Below are 18,386 nucleotides of genomic sequence, written 5' to 3'. Positions count from 1 at the left end.
TTATTACAAGACCTATATTGCAGTTTCTACTTATTAGTAGCTATTAATTGTTCTTCATTCACTTCAGGCTTGTCTGACTCTTTGTGACCCCACTCAGGGTTTTCTTGGCAAAGATACTAGATTGGTCTGTCATTTTCTTCTCTAGCTCATTTTACAGATGAGGAAACTGAGGCAAACAGGGATAAGTGACTTGTGGAGGGCCACATAGTGTCTGAAGTTTTGTATTTGAACTTAAGCTCAACTAACTTCCTAACTCCAGACCCCTAGCTCTATCCACTGTATCACCTGGCTACCAAAGTATTAAGGATCTGTTACATGCCAGGTATCCTACTAGGTGCTGGGGAAACAAATGCAAAGAAAAAGACAATTCCCACTTGCAAGGAATTTACATTCTAATGCAATAGACAAAAATATAAATATATACACATACATACACACATGTGTATACATACAGAATAAATATAAAGAGAATAAATTCAAATAAATACAAAGTAGTTAAATGCAAGGTAGTTTGGGAGAGAGGATGATAGCAGTGGGGGGAAATCACCTTCTACACAAAGGTGGTGCTTAGAAGCTAGAAGAGATCTATGAGATGGAAATGAAGAGGGAGGGCATTCTGGCCATGAGGATGTTCAGTGCAAAGGCAGAGAGAGAGAGAGAGATTGGAGATGGAGTGTCATGTAAGAGAAATGGAGAGAAAGCCAATTTGGCTGGATGGTAGATTGTGACAGGGGAAATAATATACAATAAAGCTGTAATGAATAGTTGGGGTCATGTATCGTGAGAGGATTTAAAAACTAAATGGAGTTATAGATCCCAGAGGCAATTGGAAGCTAATGGAGCAGATTGGGCAGGGGAGTAACAAGGTCAGATCTTCACATAAGGAAAATTACTTTGGTAGCAGTTAGGAAGAAGAACTTGAGTGGGGGAGAGACAAGGTAGGAAGACCAGTCAGGAGGCCACTGCAATATCTAGCTAAGAGGTGAGGAGGGCCCTAAGATGGTAGTTGTGTGAGGAGAACGAGAGGGTCAGATGTAAGATGGTGTGGAGATTGAATGGCAACTCAGCGGATAAATGAGTTGAGGGTGAGTAGGGGCTCACATGCAGCATGAGGGTTGCAGTTTGGGCACTCGGTCCCTAAAAGGTTTACCATCACTGGTTTAGGGTCACACAGTACATATCTGAATTTGAGATTGAAATCAAGATTGAATTCCTGAGCCCAGTGCTCTCTCCATTGTGCCACCTATGTGTAACAGAGAGAGATTGAAGATTAGAAGATAATTAAGGTTTCAATTTATTGGAGAAGGCAGGAGGGAATGGAATAAAGTGTGCACCTGGAGTGTCTGGCATTAGCAGGGACAAGGTTTATATCATCAGAAGCTGGAGGAAAAGAGAGGAGAGCAGGGATTATCAAAGGGTGAGGTTGTTGAATGGCTTCAGTTTTCTCAGTTTACTGAGAGAAGAGATCCTCATCTGAGAGACAACAGAGAGGGGGAAATGTAGGAGGCTTGAGGAAAGGAAAAAGGAGGTGTGGAATAGCTACTGTGGGGAGAGAGGCAAGGAGTCAGGGAAGAACAAAAGAACTTCTTTGATGTATTGAGGACCCAATTAAAGTGTCTTGTCAGTATGTTGTGTGACTTTCTTTAGCTCTCTTCAGCAGTCAATAGTTGAGAAAGTAGTTGAAAGGAGTAACTTGGGATCAAGGTTGTTCAAGAAATGAGCAGTGACAGGAAAATTGGGTGACTCAAGAGCTAAGTTCATACAAGAATCAGCCTGATATAGTAGATGGGGTACAGGACTCTGAATTGGGAAGACCTGGGTTCAAATCTCACCTCAGACACTCATTAGCTACGTCATCCTAGGCAAATTGTTTAATCTCTTTGTGTGGAATTACTCATGTGTGGAATTAGAGGGTTGAACCTGCTGGTCTCTAATATCCCTTACAGCTCTCAATCTATGATACCATGATTGTATGATCTATTAGAGGAAAGTGAAGGTAGAGAAGGCTGATGGTCTGAGAAAATGCTGAGGGGGTACAGGGAATGGAATTCTTTTTTTTTTTTTTTTTTAATTTTAAACCCTTAACTTCTGTGTATTGACTTATAGGTGGAAGATTGGTAAGGGTAGGCAATGGGGGTCAAGTGACTTGCCCAGGGTCACACAGCTGGGAAGTGTCTGAGGCTGGATTTGAACCTAGGACCTCCTGTCTCTAGGCCTGGCTCTCAATCCACTGAGCTACCCAGCTGCCCGGGAATGGAATTCTTGACAAGAGTTTAGGAGGGGGGAGGTATAGGACTAGATGAAATAATGGAAGGTTACAGTGGAGGGATGTCAGAATTTTAAATCAGGGAAGTAGAACCCTTGTGGGCATTAGTAAGATCCAGGGTGAGCTATGCCATTTGTGTGAATGAGGTGTGGAAGGAGGAGGTCATAGAGCTGGAGGAGGCTGAGGTAGGGATGCTTTAAGGAAACATCAAGAGAAGAGTCCTTATAGAAGGACAAGGGCTGGGGAGGAGAGGAAGGAGAGAGAGAGCTAGACTGACAAGAAAATATTAAGACCCTCCATGTACTTGTGCTAGATGTTCCATCTGCCCACCCTTAAAGAGTTTACATGATATCAGGGGAGACAACATGTACTTACGCAAACATATTTAGAATTAATACAAAATAATGCAAGGTGGTTGGAGAGAGGCACTAGCCACTGTGGAAATGGAGGAAGAAATCCTGATGGAGGTAAAGGAAATGGAGAGGAGTAAGTGCATTCCAGGCATGGGGTTCATCCAGGGTGATGGCAGGGAGCCAGGAAATGCAATGACAAGCTGAGGGACAGTAATCAGGGCAGCTTGGCTGGATCACAGAGTTCAGGAGAGGGAATAATATGTGACAAGATTAGAAAAGTAGGTTAATTTGGACTCTATGTGGCACAATTTAGCAGTTACTTATAGACTGTGCTGGAGCATTACTGGATATTTTGTGTGTGTTAAACTATTCTGTGTCAATCTTTTTTCTCCAACAGGCCTACCAGACTTTGAAAGGCAAGGCTGGTGTCTTATTCTTTTCTTGTCTTTTGCTCTAGTGCTAAGCACTCAGCCACTCAGTAAATGATTGATGACGGATTTCTCAGAGAAGCCGGGACATCTCCCTTTGGCTAGTGGATGCTCAGGGCAAGGAACAACTCGTTTCACTGCATGCGTTGGAGCAGAAACCCTGCCTTATTGGGAAAGAGCAAAGATGTCGCCACTGCTGCTCTTCTCATGCCCTCCCCCAGCCACCTGGTCCTATGGATATCTCTCGTCACAGAGGCTGTTCGGGACCGGGGCAGATGGGGCCACCCGAAGGCTGCCTCATGGTCTGTCTCTTGGGACTAGCCCTGAGAAATGGTGGAGGAAGAAACCTAACACCTAGCCTTAGGAAGCCTCGTAGCCAAAGCGCTCAAACCATTGCCTTCGGGCCATGCCTTCCCTGGCACTATTAGCCTTAGGTTCCTTTACAAGTCACTGGGTGCAGACAGGGCTCCTCAGTTACACTGTACATTCCCAGGGGGCGGGCCACTTGTCTTGATTTCTCAGTGTCCTCTGTGGGTCTCCCGGACATAGTGATGGCCAGGCAGTATTCTTGTCCTCTATTAGAGGGCTCTTGCTCCCTAGGAAAGAGGACAGGGACATTCTCCAAACTATAGGCATTGGTGTTTTTGATGGCCTGTGGAGAGAGAGAGAGGGAGGGAAAAAGGGAGAGAAAGAAGGAGAGAGACAGACAGATAGCTAGACACAGCATACTAGAGAAACAAGGCATGTGTGTGTGTGTGTGTGTGTGTGTGTGTGTGTGTGTGTGTGTGTTTGTGTGTGTGAGCGAGCATTTCTGTAATTACTCCTGTGTGTAGAGATTTATAACTTGCCCATAAAAATGTGCTCCGGGATGAAACTTGGCACCCTTGGACTTGGTCAAAGCCTCATCTCTGCTTCTTCCTAGCTGAGAAGCGGGAGCTACACCCTTCGGAACATACAGAGGTTGTTGTAGACAAATAGACACACATACAAATAGACATGCACATCCCAGAATGAATGAATGCAGACGCATGCACGAGCACACACGCGCCCCATGGCTGATCTGGCTGGAGTGGGTCCCAAGTCTGCAAACCTCGCTCTCTTCTCTCCAGCTGCATCCTATTTTAAAGGCTAAGAATAATAAGCACAGTCCATGTACACCAGGGAGGAGGAGACGAGGGAGGGAAACGAGGCCTCTGAAGACCTCCCAGGGACGCAGGGCTAGTGGTTCCAGGACAAAAGGAGCACTTGGCTCTCTTTTCGATTCTACATCTTCACGTCATTCTTGGTTTTTTTAGAGGGAGGAGGGAAGAGAAGGATTGGGAAGGAAAAAGCCCACATGGTGGTGATTCTAGAGGGTCTGGCACATCAGGGAAGCCGAGTGAGGTGGCAGGCAGATGGGAAGAAGATAGCTTTGGGGAGGATTGTATCCCTAGAGAGTGATCAATGTCCTCACTTGCAAAGTTCACATCAAGAACAAGTTTACAAGGTGGGCAGCTGGGTAGCTCAATGGATTGAGAGCCAGGCCTAGAGACAGGAGGTCCTAGGTTCAAATGTGGCCTCAGACACTTCTCAGTTGTGTGACCCTGGGCAAGTCACCTGACCCCCATTGCCTACCCTTACCATTCTTCTGCCTTGGAGCCAATATACAGTATTGATTCCAAGAAGGAAGGTGTTAGGTTTAAAAAAAAAACAAGTATACAGTAATTTTCACTGTGAAGGGAATGGTATAGTCTGAAAACACAAGCTCAGGCTGTGGAAAGGGAGTTTTCATTCATTCGTTTTCTTATTCAACATGTATTAAGCACCTACTATGTGTGAGGTTTTGTGCTAAGTGTTGAGGAGGGCATTAAAGATAAATAAAAACAGCCCTTAACCTCAAGGCAGTTATCAATATTGCCCATGCAGTTTTCCTAAGGTACATTGGGTTGGGTAGAAGAGCTGGGATAGAAATCATTCCCCAGCATTCAAGAATTAAGAAAGATGACAGCCAAACCTTTCCTGAAAACTGGGCCAAACCCAGACATCCCTGCTGCTCTGAGCCCGTGTTGGGGGCTGGAAGGAGGGTGGGAGAGTTAGGACTGGAAAGGAAGGGAGATGGTTTTGCCAGATCCTGCATTTCTGTGGGCCTCGTTAATGCGAATGTCCCAATGTGCCACTGCAGGACTCCCTCCTGATCAAACTCCAAGGCTGAGCTGGAGTCCCACCTCAGTCTCAAAGCTATCCCTGAAAATGATGCTGGTCCTGCCCTTTTCTGAACTACTGCATTCAACACCTGTCCAGCTAGGTGGTGCAGTGGGTAGAATGCCGAGTTGGGAATGCAAATCTGGACCCAGACACTTATTTACTAGCTGTGTGTGACTCTGGCCAAGTCATTTAATCTCTGTCTCAGTTTCTCATCTGTAAAACAGGGATAAGAGAAGTACCTATTTCATAGAGTCATTGTGAGGATCAAATAAGATATTTGCAAAGCACTTAGCACAGTGCTCAGTAAGCAGGAGATGCTATATAAATGCCTTTTCCTTCCTTTTCCCTCCTTTCAGCATGGTAGGGTGAAAAGAGTTTTGTACTTGGGATCAACAGAGATCTGAATTTGAATCTTGCTTTTGATTTGATTAGCTATGGGAAAGTCAGTTAACTTACTAGCTGTGTGTGACTCTAGTCAAGTCATTTAATCTGTCTCAGTTTCCTCATCTGTAAAATGTCAAAAAATAATCTAGTATATCCTTCACAAGGTTGTTGTGGGGCTGAAATGAGGTTTTGTATAAAAATGTTATTAAATGTCAGCTGTTACTATGCTGGCTCAGTTTCTTCAACTGTAAAATGGAAATTTTAGTCAATACTCATAGATTTTTTTTTCTGGAATTGCTTTATGTGGGGCTAATCCTATTTCCTTAATTAGACTAGAACTTCTTTTAGGGCAGCAACTGAGTTTTATACATCTTTATTTCTCCCATAGCAGCCAACACAGTGAATTATGTGTTGACTCACTGACTGAACGATACCATATTGGCTAGGGCGCCACCTGCTCATTCTTTGGACAAGTAGATGGGTACTCTCTCTTTCCAGAGTCTGACTGTGACAAAGGACAAATTCAATGAAGCTACCCAAAGTCAAGGTCCATTGAATCCAGTGTCTAGTGCTCATCACAAGTGATGGTCCCAGATGCCTTGGCCACCGGCCCATCCCAAGGAGGGACTCTCCCAGACTGCCTCTGTGGGCCCCTCAGCTCCACCTAAACACTGGCTCTCCAAAACTGGCCTTTTGCTTCCCTTTGCTGTGTAAGAGATGAGAAAAACTATGTCTTTGCAGGCCCTATTTGCTGAATGAAAAAGTGAACTCTTGGCCAAGAGGCTCTGGGTGGTCCTCTCCCACCGCACATACTAGTAAGCCCTGAATCTCCGAGTTACCTGAGGGTTTTAAGAGGTGCCCAGAAAAAAAAAAAAGCTCTGCCCCAGGATAAAACTCTGGCGATGAGTGAAAGAGGGAGAGGCTGGGACCTTGGGAACAGCCTCTGAGTGATGCCAGCCATTTCACGGAGCCTTCTTCCACCTGGCTTCGCCATTGTGCTCTTGGTGTTGGCACAAAATATCCCTCTGGTTTCTCTTGGCTCTGCTACTCCCCGTAGGGACGGGTCCCCCAGAGGAGTGGGTTAGGGAACTAAGCCAGAGAACCTCTCCCCTCCCTTCCCCAGCATACACATGCACACTCACACTGGCACACTTGTGACAGGAGCAGCAGGAAAAGTAGAACAATTATAGCACAAAGGAACCAAAATATTCTTTGGCTCTTATTAGGTCTTTCTGTCTCTCTCCCTTCCCACGCCAACCCCTTCCTTGTTTCCATAAAATAAAACCAGCCCAAGAAGAGAGAAAGAAAGTCAATGAATATGCATGGGCCTCTATGCCCACATGCATCAATCTTCATGGAATCATGCATTTTTCCACATAGAGGTGCTTTTTGGTCCATCGGTCACCCCCCTCACGGGCTTTCTCTGCAGGGAAGGAAAAACGGTGGCATTTGCCCACGGGAATCTTGGATTCTTTGTGTGGTTCTGAACAGACAAGCACACAGGCATGGCATGTGGATACACATAAACAATCACACAGACATACATACGAGGAGCACCCTATATACACGTTTGTGTATATATACACATACATAAATACACATTTACACACATCACATATAGACACATATTTGAAGAGTTAACAGCAACACATATATACACCTAAAATAGATCAGGCATCTGCAAGTACACATAGCCACACATAAGCAAAAACCCACCCACCCACACAGATACATACATGCACTCGTACCCATAATCACACTTGTATAGACACATACACAAAACTACTGCTGCCGTAGGAGGCATACACTCACACTCCCCGACTCCAGTGGACCCAGTTGCCCTGAGCTCCAGTCTGCAGAGCCCCAGATTTCAGGGCACATGTTTTGGGAGCCTGGGTGTTACCTGAATCCTTTGTCCAGGGAAATACACTTGGCCTCGTGCTGGCACAGGTTTATCTCAGGGATGCAGTGGTCAATCACTTCATCACATAACTCTCCTGGAAGACAGATACAGAATGGAGATGTCAGGACGCCTCAGGGGAATGTGGATCAAGAAGAGATGAGCTGTCCTGAGCTCTGGCACTTTAAGCAGAGAGACTGACTCACCGGGCTTCAAAGTAGGATAATGACATTCTCTAAACCAGTTTTCTCTCTCTTGGGCCCATTCTATTCTCAGTCCTCAGTTTTCTCATATTTCCCATGGAAGAAAGATGCCCATGTTCTCCATGTAAATCTCATTTAGTCAAATACTGACATTTGTTCATTTTTTAAAAATTTAAACATTTATTAATATTCATTTTTAACATGGTTACATGATTCATGCTCCTCCTTTCCCCTTCGCCCCCCGCACTCCCCCCACCCATGGCCGATGCACATTTCCACTGGTTTTGTCATGTGTCCTTGATCAAGACCAATTTCCAAATTGTTGGTAGTTGCATTGGTGTGGTAGTTTCGAGTCCACACCCTCAATCATGTCCACCCCGACCCATGCGTTCAAGCAGTTGTTTTTCTTATATGTTTCCTCTCCTGCAGTCCTTCCTCTGAATGTGGGTAGCATCTTTACCATAAATCCCTCAGAGCTGTCCTGGGTCTTTGCATTGCTGCTGGTACAGAAGCCCATTACATTCAATTTTACCACAGTATATCAGTCTCTGTGTACAATGTTCTTCTGGCTCTGCTCCTTTCACTCTGCATCAATTCCTGGAGGTCTTTCCAGTTCGCCTGGAACTCCTCCAGTTTATTATTCCTTTGAGCACAATAGTATTCCATCACCCGCATATACCACAGTTTGTTCAGCCATTCCCCAATTGAAGGACATACCCTCCTTTTCCAGTTTTTTGCCACCACAAAAAGTGCAGCTATAAATATTTTCGTACAAGTCTGTTTATTTATGATCTCTTTGGGGTACAAACCCAACATTGGAATGGCTGGATCAAAGGGCAGGCAGTCTTTTATAGCCCTTTGAGCATGATTCCAAATTGCCAGCCAGAATGGCTGGATCAGTTCACAACTCTACCAGCAATGCATTAATGTCCCAATTTTGCCACATCCCCTCCAACATTCATTTGTTCATTTTTTTAAAAAAAACTTTATTTTTTTTCTGGATCTGAGATTCAATTGGTTTAGGGCAGTGATGGGCAAACTTTTTAAAGAGGGGGCCAAAGGAAAGGAAATGCTCATCTGTCAGTCTGTATCTAAGGCAACTCTTTCAAAATTTCATTGTATTGTATCCTACTCATTGTATTCATCAGATTAGGAATAATGTTGCCATGATAGAACATTTTAGGTCCCCCTCCCTTCTGTATTTGGCACTCGGGCCATAGTTTGCCCATCACTGGTTTAGGGGGAAATCCTAAACTTTTTTCCATGTTATCTGCTGGCCTTCGCACATCATCTACAGCCTCTGCAAAACTCCCCTGAAATTCCCATTATTCCCATTTAATTTCTTATGCTGCCCCATGATATGCTGAAACTGTAGCGGGGAAAGTTGTGATGTGGAAGGGATACCTCTCTCTGTGTGTGTATATCTATCTGTCAGTCATCCATCTATGTATGTATGTATGTATGTATCTATTTATCTATCATTCATCTATCTGTCAATCTAATCTATTTTGTCTATCTTATTTATCTACCAATCATCCATCTATCTATCTGTCTATCAATCATCCATCTATCTATCTGTCTGTCTACCTATCAATCAATCAGTCAGTCTAATCTCTCTTGTCTATCTTATCTATCTACCAATCATCCATCTATCTATCAATCATCTATCTATCTGTCAATCTGTCAATCTAATCTATCTTGTCTATCTTATCTATCTACCAATCATCCATCCATCCATCCATCCATCCATCTATCTATCTATCTATCTAAATATCTATCTATCTATCTATCTATCTATCTATCTATCTATCTATCTATCTATCATTGTCCAACTCTTTGTGACCCCATTTGGGGTTTTCTTGGTAAGAAACTGGAGTAGTTTTCCATTTCCCTTGCCAGGTCATTTTACAGGTGAGGAAATGAGGCAAATGCTGTTAAGTGACTTGCCCAGGGTCACACAGAGTTAGTAAGTGTCTGAAGGTGGATTTGAACTCACGAAGATGAGTCTTCCTAATTCCAAATCCAGTGCTCTATCCACTGCCATCTAGCCATCCCATATATATGATATATAGCTATATGTATAACCATATTTCAATATAATTGGTTTCCTTTGCAACCGGATGTATTTTTTATTCATTTAAAAACATAATTCTAAGAAAGGCTTCATAGGCTCCAGCAGACTACAAAGAGGTCCGTATCCCAAAAAAAGGCGAAGAACCTTTGGCATAGGCAGTCGTGGGGATTGTGAGTGGAGCCACAGGCTGATAACTGTTGGGGCTTTTCCAGTAGCTACTGAATTTGTTTTAGTTCTTTGAGAGAGCGAAAAAGGAAGGGGTGGTGGTTGGAGGGGGAGCTGCTAGTTTCTAAAACGATGCTTCCAAACTTTCTCGTGCGATGGTATTTCTATATGCTTATAATATTTTGTTCTGTGTTACGGTTATTGGTGTACCCATCTCCTCTCTCCATGAATGTGGATTGCAAGCACCTTCAGGTCAGAGACTAGACCTTATTCATCTTTGCCTTTCCCCGGTGCCTAGCACATGGGCTTGCACTTAATAAATGTTTGTTGACTTGAACTGAACTGGCAGAGGTCCACTGATGAGCTGTAAACTCCCAGGTTATACCTGTGGTGACTGGTGACACTTCATTTCTCAACCTAATGGCTTATTTAACTGTCCTCATTAGAAGCTGTTAATATATCAAATAGGTGTATTTGGAGGGGAAAAAAAAGTAATTAGCTTTGGGAACAGAAGGCAAACACAGCATAAGTGATCACTTTGCCAGGCGTGAGCACCATTGGGAAGGGCAACAGCCCACAGTGAACAGAGCAGTCATCAGTTAAATAAACAACCCACTGGTTGGTCAAAACCCCGCTCCAAGGCAGTGAGGGGTCTGGGATGCTGCTGCCAGGGACTGACACGAATAGAAGGACTTTGAGGAGAGGGGCAAGAAGGCACACTCCTCATTGGGCTCCTGCCCTTTCTGGCAATTTGAGCGGGAGCCCGTCCCACTGAACTCCCCTTACCTGTAAAGTTGGGAGGGCAGACGCACACATAATTGTTGATTCCGTCCACACAGGTGGCGTTATTCTCGCAGTCGTTATCCTCACAGTCATCTGGGTTGATCTCACATCGTTCCCCCTCAAAACCCAGAGGGCAGGAACAGCTTTGGTGGGGAGAGAAGAGGAGAGGAAGTCAGGGTTGGGGGGAGTCACAAGAGGAAGAGACACTGGAGAGAAGGGATAATTAGAAGGGTTTCTCACCATGCCATTGAAGGTTTCCAGAGGGAATTTTATAATCTAGACAAGGAGACAAAGCAAGCCACCTTCTTGGGGTAAGAGGGTGTGTGTGTGTGGGGGATCCCATTCCCCTAAGAGGCTGCTTGGAAAAACCCTTAATTTAGGACCACTTTGGGCTGAGAAGGACTTGGAGAAGTTATCAAGGTCAGCTTCTTGATGATAGGGCAATGTGGTTCAGTGAAAAGTGTACTCAAGCAAGTGAATCCATATTTCTAAACCTTAGTTACCTAATCAATTAAACAAGGGAATGGACCAGATGACCTCTAACTTCCCTTCTAGCTCTACCTGGAAGATCCTTTGGGCAAGACTTAATCTATCTCACTTCCCCAGACTTAGGGTTGCTTTTTCTATTCTCAGAGATATCCAGAGATAACTTTCTAGGATTGTCCTTGGAAACCTTCTCGAGTTCTTCACTTAGCAGCAAGTTCTTTCTTAGGAGGTCTAACTTAAATATCCCCAGCTGCATTTTAAATCACTCCCCCCTTTCCTTTAGTTCTGTCCTTTGCAGTATTATGAGAGAAAAGCCAATCCCTAGCCTCTTTAGAATGGCTTTTGTTGTGTGCAGATGCAAAGCATGGAATCCCTGCAAAGGTACAGGGAGAGCCTCACCCACTTTGATATTTGACAACAATTTCTTTGTTGCCTTTCTCTAGACCCAACTTCTTTAACCTCCCCTTTAGCCATACTTCAGACATGCCATGTTCACACTTCATAATTTATTGTTCTTTCTTATTTTTGAGCTCTCTGCAGGGCCTGTAATGTCAAGGAGATGAGGGAGGATAGTTATAGAGCCAGGAACCAAGAACTCACTCAGCTTAAAGCACCATCAATCAGAGAAAAATATTTTCTTTACTTGTCTCTATCTTAGTAATAATCTTAAAATAAAATAAAAAAATCCCTAACAACCTGTCCTTTGCCTGACCTTGCTCTCATCCCTGGAATCATAGGAGTGAGATAAGACAGAGCAGTTGGTTCTAGCAGCCCTGGGGACAAGGGGAGCTGCGGTTCAAAGAAATGAGGAGGAGGCCTTCCTCATTTATAAATAAGCAGTGTAGTCGGTTTGTCACCATTGCCACGACCAGACTCTCTACATTTAAGATTTATGCCTTGTCCATAAAAATGGTTTCTAAGATGAAATGTGGTACCCTGGCTCTCACTTTTCAGGAGTGCTGAGCTGACTTGGGAGTCAGTTTACAGAATTGGAAGAAATGAAAACTAGGCAACTTAGGCTGACTCCTGAAATTCATAGCGCCATAAATTTTGGGTTGAAAGCGACCTTAGAGGTCATCTAGTTCAACATCCTCATCTTCTAGATGGGAAATAGGCTATGAGAAATGAAATGAGAGGAAAAACCCATGTAATGTAGTGAGAAAGATCTTCAGAGACAAGGGTTTTAGAGACACAAGAGGACCTTAATTTAGATCCACTTGCTCCCTGTGCAACCATGGGGAAGTCACTGGAACTCTGTTCCTCACTTGAACTCAATTTCCTTATCTAGAAAATGAAGAGGTTGAGCCTAATGACCTCTGTAGGTACCTCTTGACTCTAGATCTACAGTCCCAAGTGGTTTGTTCAAGGTTACATGGAACCAGAATTCAAACCAAAGTCTTCTTAGTGTTCTTTTCACTGTACCATATTGCCATTCATCTTTGTCCAGTTGCCGACCTTCTCCTGTCTCTGGACATACTATATCCCCATAGTGGGGGATGTTTGGTTTGAGCACATGTGAAAGTACTCTTGCTTTTCCCTCTTTACATTCCCTCTCCACAGAAATCCCTTGCTTGGTCATAGGCCATATGGTTAGATACGAGGCTTTAGGAAAAAAAATAAGTCTTACAGCTGAGATAGGCAGAAAGTCTTGGCTTTCAGGAGATCATAGTCAAAGTTATTAATTTATTTTTATTTATTGTTCAACCAAATTCTTATGGAGCTTCTAGGAGGTGAAATGGATAGAGTACCAGTCTTGGAGCCAGGAACACTCATCTTTATGAGTTTCAATCTAGCCTCAGACACTAGCTATGAGACCCTGGACGAGTCACTTAACCCTGTTTGCCTCAGTTTCCTCATCTATAAAATGAGCTGGAGAAGGAAATGGCAAATCACTCTAGTATCTTTGTCAAGAAAACCCCGAATGGGGTCATGAACAGTCAGACATGACCAAAACAACTAAACAATAGCAAGTTCTTAGGATTGCTTGGAAGGTGAGGTTGGGGTGGGAGAATTGCAAAGTAGCAAGTAGGAGCAAATTCCTGATGGGGCTGTGTGCATGTGTGTACATGTGGGCAGCAAAGTGTGAGTGTGTGTATGTGTGTGGGCACTCCCAGAAAAGCTTCCCTCCCTGATGGGAATCGCAGTGAGCCTTAGAGAGGAGAGTCATACTAACAGCAGCAGGTTTTGAGACTGATCTGTTGAGAGCTGGCTTATATGCTGGGAGCTGGAAAGAAGTCCAGAGGTGTCAAACATGCTGTCTGTAGGCTCAGATTAAAATGTAATAGGAAATATTTAACAAAATACAAAAGAACAAGGATAATTTTAAAAAACAAACCTCTTATTTTCTTAGATCAATATTGCATATTGGTTTTAAGGCAGAAGAGCAGACAGGGCTAGTCACTGGGGGTTAAGTGACTTGCCTAGGTTCACATAGCTAGGAAGTGTCTGAGGCCAAATTTGAACCCAGGACCAATGGTCTCTAGGGTTGGGGCTCCATCCACAGAGCCACCTCACTGCTCCCTCAAAGATAATGTTAATTAGTAAGTAGCTTTCTAAGCCAATATGTAGACCTCAGGGATTCTTACAGTTTATTAGCCCCAATTTCTATTTGAGTTTGACACTACTGACCTAGTTGGTCTCCCTCATTTTATAGATGAGAAAAACTGAGGACTATATAAATAAAATGACTGTACCCAAGGTCACACAGGTAATGAGCAGCGGAGATGGGATTCAAAGTCAGCTCTCTTGACTCCAAATCCAGTGCTTTATGAATTGTTTGGTTGAATGAGTCTAACCTATTAGGGAATCTTTTATTCAGAATCTCTAGATATTTCTAGGGCAGAGCAGGAGCCCCCAGCCCCTTGATCACTACCATTCTGTTTTCCCTCTCCCTGTATGTTTCTGACCTAAAGAAAGAGATTCCTTGGATACCTGGGGCCAGGCTGTAATATCTTTCCCCAAGTTGAACAACGATGTCACATGTGTAGGGCCATTGGGCACAGCATGCCCTGAGGCTCAAGACTTTGTTGCTCATTGTCACTTTACCCCCCACCTCCATTCCCCCACCTTGAAAAGTATAAGCGTTGTTGATCTTCCTACTCCAAGGTCTTCCCTGAGTGACTTTTTGCATGAAATATATTCTGACTCTGCCCAACAAAAAGAAATGGTTTACCCTCAGTGGGAACCTGGGTCTTTCCCAGAAATAAGGAATAAGAGCCTGGCTACTTAATTCTAGTCTTGCTATATCTGAGACTTGCCCTTAAGAAAAAAAACAAGCATATGTTTACCTCTAAGAGCTGTTTCAAAGTCAGAAAAATGTACTTAAGAACATTTGGGGATGGAACCAAGATCCCCTCTACTATACCACCAGCTAAGTTTTCACCTAACTGGCTAGGTAGGAGAGGCTCACAAGAGGCAAAGAGTCCCTCCTGCTGAGAAGCGATCTTTTGCTCACCCATGGATCCCCTGGGTAGGCACGGGCCTAAGGATGAGGTTTCAGTCCTTGAGGTGCATTTCCTGCCACTGGCCTGTCCATGTCACCACCTCCCTATGATTTCCATGTGGTTTCCTTTCGCCCCCATTCCCTCCCTATCTGTGAGCCCCAGCACTAGGGAGTGGGTGGCTTGGCATTTCTCAGGCAGGAAAACTAGCCTCAGATTAAGTTTCAGTTTACAAGAATAAGGATTTGACAGGCTTGGCAGGCAAATATATGTACAGGCTAGGCCCTCCAGGGAGAGGAACAGAGAGAAAAAAAGATAATTTCTTTCACAGACCACACAGTAGACAGGCTAAGGGGGCCTCTTCCCATAATGCCTCTGATAGTCGCTTTTTTTTTCTCCCTTTTGGCTGTGATGGTTTCAGAGAATTTGACATCAAAATGCCTCGACACTCGCTCCTCTGCCTGCTGGCAAACTAGTCTCAAGAGTTCTGGGGGCAGTTCGGGGCTGAAATTCTACTCTCTAAATAGGTTCAAATTTCAGGACTCTAAGTCTGTGCCCTTCACTTGAGGCTTCTGCCTCCTGAGTCCATAGCTTCCTAAGACAGGGCCCCTGAAATGCTCTCCTTAGCAGAAGCTGAGCTCGCTGGAGAGGGGAGCCCAAGGGTCTGGGAGAGGTAGGACCCGAGTCCCTTAGTTGGGCCAAAAAACTCCTCAGGTTCAAATCTCCTCAATCCTGAGGTCTTAATGCTTCACGATCCTGAGTCGGAGTGAGGATTCCAAGCACTTAGCCAGGATAAAACACATAGTAGGTGTTTAATGAATATTTCCTGACTGACTGATTGATTAGAGGTTAAAGAGAAGAGAAGGGAGGATGCTCATGGATACTGAGGAATTCTTTTATTTTTAAAATCCCTACTTTCTGTTTTAGAATCAATACTGTGTATTGGTTCCAAGGCAGAAGAGGGGTAAGGGATAGGTAACTGGACATTAGTGAATTAATCGCCCAGGTTCATATAGCTAGGAAGTGTCTAAGGTCACATTTAAACCCAGGACCTCCTGTCTTCAGGTCTAGTTCGCTATCCACAGAGACACCTGGATGCTGCTCAGACATTCTTTTATGGGAAGAAAAAGCTGAGGTGGGTCTGGGCAAAGACTAGAAGATCTCTGGAACAAGGCCAGGGTAGGTGTGACCTTGATCATGTTCTGCCACCCATACTCTGACTACAGAATACAAGAATTATCATGAGGCAAGATGGGAAGGACCTTGTGAGATCATCCTGGTGTCTATAGGTGAGCATGATCACCTCCTTTGGATCCCACAGGATTCTAACATAAAGCTTTCCTGCTGAAGTCTGAGCCCCTTTGCTGGGGGAGGTACCTGAATCCATTCCTATTGGTCTCGCTGAGGTGGCAAGTCCCTCCATGCTGACAGGGGTTCTGGATGCAGGTGTTGATGGGCATGTTGCAGTCCCGGCCCTAAAGAAAAGAAGGGGAGATATGTGAAGTTAGTGAGGCTTTCAGTGGTTGAGCTAGATTTAGGGGATCCTTATGAGCTTTCTGCTTCCAGTGGAGATGAAAAGTAGAGGAAACTTATCTTTGTCTTTTAGAAAAAACCAAGATATGTTTGGGGAGACTGTGACCACACTGGCTGTGAGGTCAGGGTCCTCCTCCAGCAGGTTTCAGGAAAGTTCATCTTCCTTCCTTTGGAGTTCTCTCTTCCCTCATTCTACCCTTGAAAGCTTCCCTGAGGCTGGGAGGATTGGGATTGGTATGCCTAGCAAGCTGTTAGGTTGTTGGAAGGGGGAAGAGAGAAGAATGGAGAGAGAGGAGAGGGGGGGAGAGAGAGAGAGAGAGAGAGAGAGAGAGAGAGAGAGAGAGAGAGAGAGAGAGAAGAGATGGACCTTCTATGTAGTGTCTTAGAGTCCTTTTCTGAAGCCATACACCAGGACCCTGCTGGGAGTCCTGGCTCTTCCTGCCTACCAAGCCAAGATGGCAGATGGGCTAGGGATGCACCTGAGCCTTGGCAAGTGGCCCTGCCTGCTGCCTGGCTTCTCTGCCAAGCAGCCTGGCATCATTATCTTGGGAAGTTACCTCCCAGAGGGCTGGGAGGGGTTATATCCATGGTGGAAAAGGGGGTGGGAAGCTCCTGCTGCTTTTGTTTCAGAGCCACATGCTCTGTGGCCTGGCCACTTTGCCAGCCATGGGTACTAATGGGAGGCCACCCACTGCCATGCCACCTGTTCCCCATCTGGCTGGGAAAATCCCTTCTCCCTTTCCTGCTCTGTTGCTGCCTACAACAGGATGTGATCCAGAGTGAGGCCAAGTTATTCTTTAGTGGAGTTACCAACAATCTGAGCTGTGAAGCTGGGGATTCTGGTATGCCTTGGTAGAGATAGGTTTTCCTCAAAGAATGTCGTCCTTCCTTTTTACTTACCTTGGACAGGATCAGAATATATAGGATGATCAGTGAAAAGTCAGAAAGAACCCAAGAGGCCATCTAATCAATCCTTTCTTTTTATAGGTAAGGAAATGGAGGTCTGAAGGGGTTGGGGGACATATGCAAAGTCGTAGAGATACTAAATGGCAGAGTTGGGATTCAAACCATGGTCCTCTGACTACAAATCCAGCGCTCTGTGCCATGATGCCTTGTGGTCCCTGTCTCTAAAACACACCAATCCCTCAATCACACCACCACCTCATTGTTTCTTCATGCCTTAGGGATCTTTTTTCCATTCTGGAGTTCGCATGTTCTCTGCATGTATATCCAAACCAACTTTTCTATCCCAGAATAAGGGGTACCAGAGGCCAGAGCCCAAGTCTATTCAGATCTCTTGGTTTGTTGTTGTTTGGCCATTTCAGTCATGTCTGACTGTTACTCCATTTGGGGTTATCTCTACAAGGGGTCACAAAGAATCAGGCACAACTAAAAATGACTAAATAACAACAACAGCAACAAATGATCTCCTAGCTGACAGGGTCCTCCATATTCCAGCTTCCCAAGCCTATCTCTTACTCTTGTCCAACACTGCACTCATGGTAACTTGTGCTGACCTCTCCACTTACCGCTGTGCCTGGCACAGTAAAGGTACTTAGAGAATGCTTATTGACTGACTGACACTTATAAATTGCCTCATTTTAACTTAATACATGACTGGGAGAGTCGATAAATAGTATTTATTGAAACTGGTTCTAAATTCATCCCAAGTCAGCTTGTTTCTCCTCATAGGAGTCTGAAAGAAAGAGAACTTAAAAATCAGGAAATGAGGTGGGAATTGCTGATCTATAAAGAGATCTCAGTGAGAAATGCTGGGAAGTTGGAGCCCTGAAGGAAAATAGAAGAAGAAAAGTTTGGGGGAGGAAAATGCTACCAAATGTGGAGCTTCCCGGCTCATTTAGTTGCTTCAGTATATATTCTTCAGGAATTAACAACTCTCTGTCAAACCCTTATTGGAGAATGTGCTTTCCATCCTTCTTGAATGTGATTCCAATCCAGGCATCAGTGCCTGGCACTTGATGAGACTGTAATTGGGCATGACGGTGGCACTTTTCAGTGACTTCCTTGTCCTCGTTAATAAATCACTATTGTCAATTTTTAGAAAATTAGGTCAACTCCATTCTCTCCAGCCTCATTTTTATTTAAATCCACAAGATTTATGATGCTGGTCACATTCCCCTTTCCATTATCTTCAAGATTCAACCCTTAGGATGTGAATGTAGGATA

At 44.4% G+C, this 18,386-nt stretch overlaps 1 protein-coding gene across 1 annotated transcript in view; it reads right to left on the bottom strand.

The window, feature by feature from the left end:
- SLIT3 (slit guidance ligand 3) overlaps positions 1–18,386 on the bottom strand; it is an 835,110-nt gene that overhangs the window by 26,668 nt on the left and 790,056 nt on the right. The window contains exons 28-30 of the mRNA XM_044659841.1: positions 16,044–16,141; positions 10,744–10,883; positions 7,519–7,612 (exon numbers count right to left, since the gene is read on the bottom strand). Of these exons, the coding sequence (XP_044515776.1) occupies positions 7,519–7,612; positions 10,744–10,883; positions 16,044–16,141 (332 nt within the window). The remainder of the gene's footprint in view (positions 1–7,518; positions 7,613–10,743; positions 10,884–16,043; positions 16,142–18,386) is intronic.

This window comes from Gracilinanus agilis, chromosome 2 (assembly GCF_016433145.1).
Source record: "Gracilinanus agilis isolate LMUSP501 chromosome 2, AgileGrace, whole genome shotgun sequence".
Taxonomy (NCBI): Eukaryota; Metazoa; Chordata; class Mammalia; order Didelphimorphia; family Didelphidae; genus Gracilinanus; species Gracilinanus agilis.
Note: the sequence above shows the minus strand (reverse complement) of the source record. Positions and strands in the feature narration are given on the sequence as shown.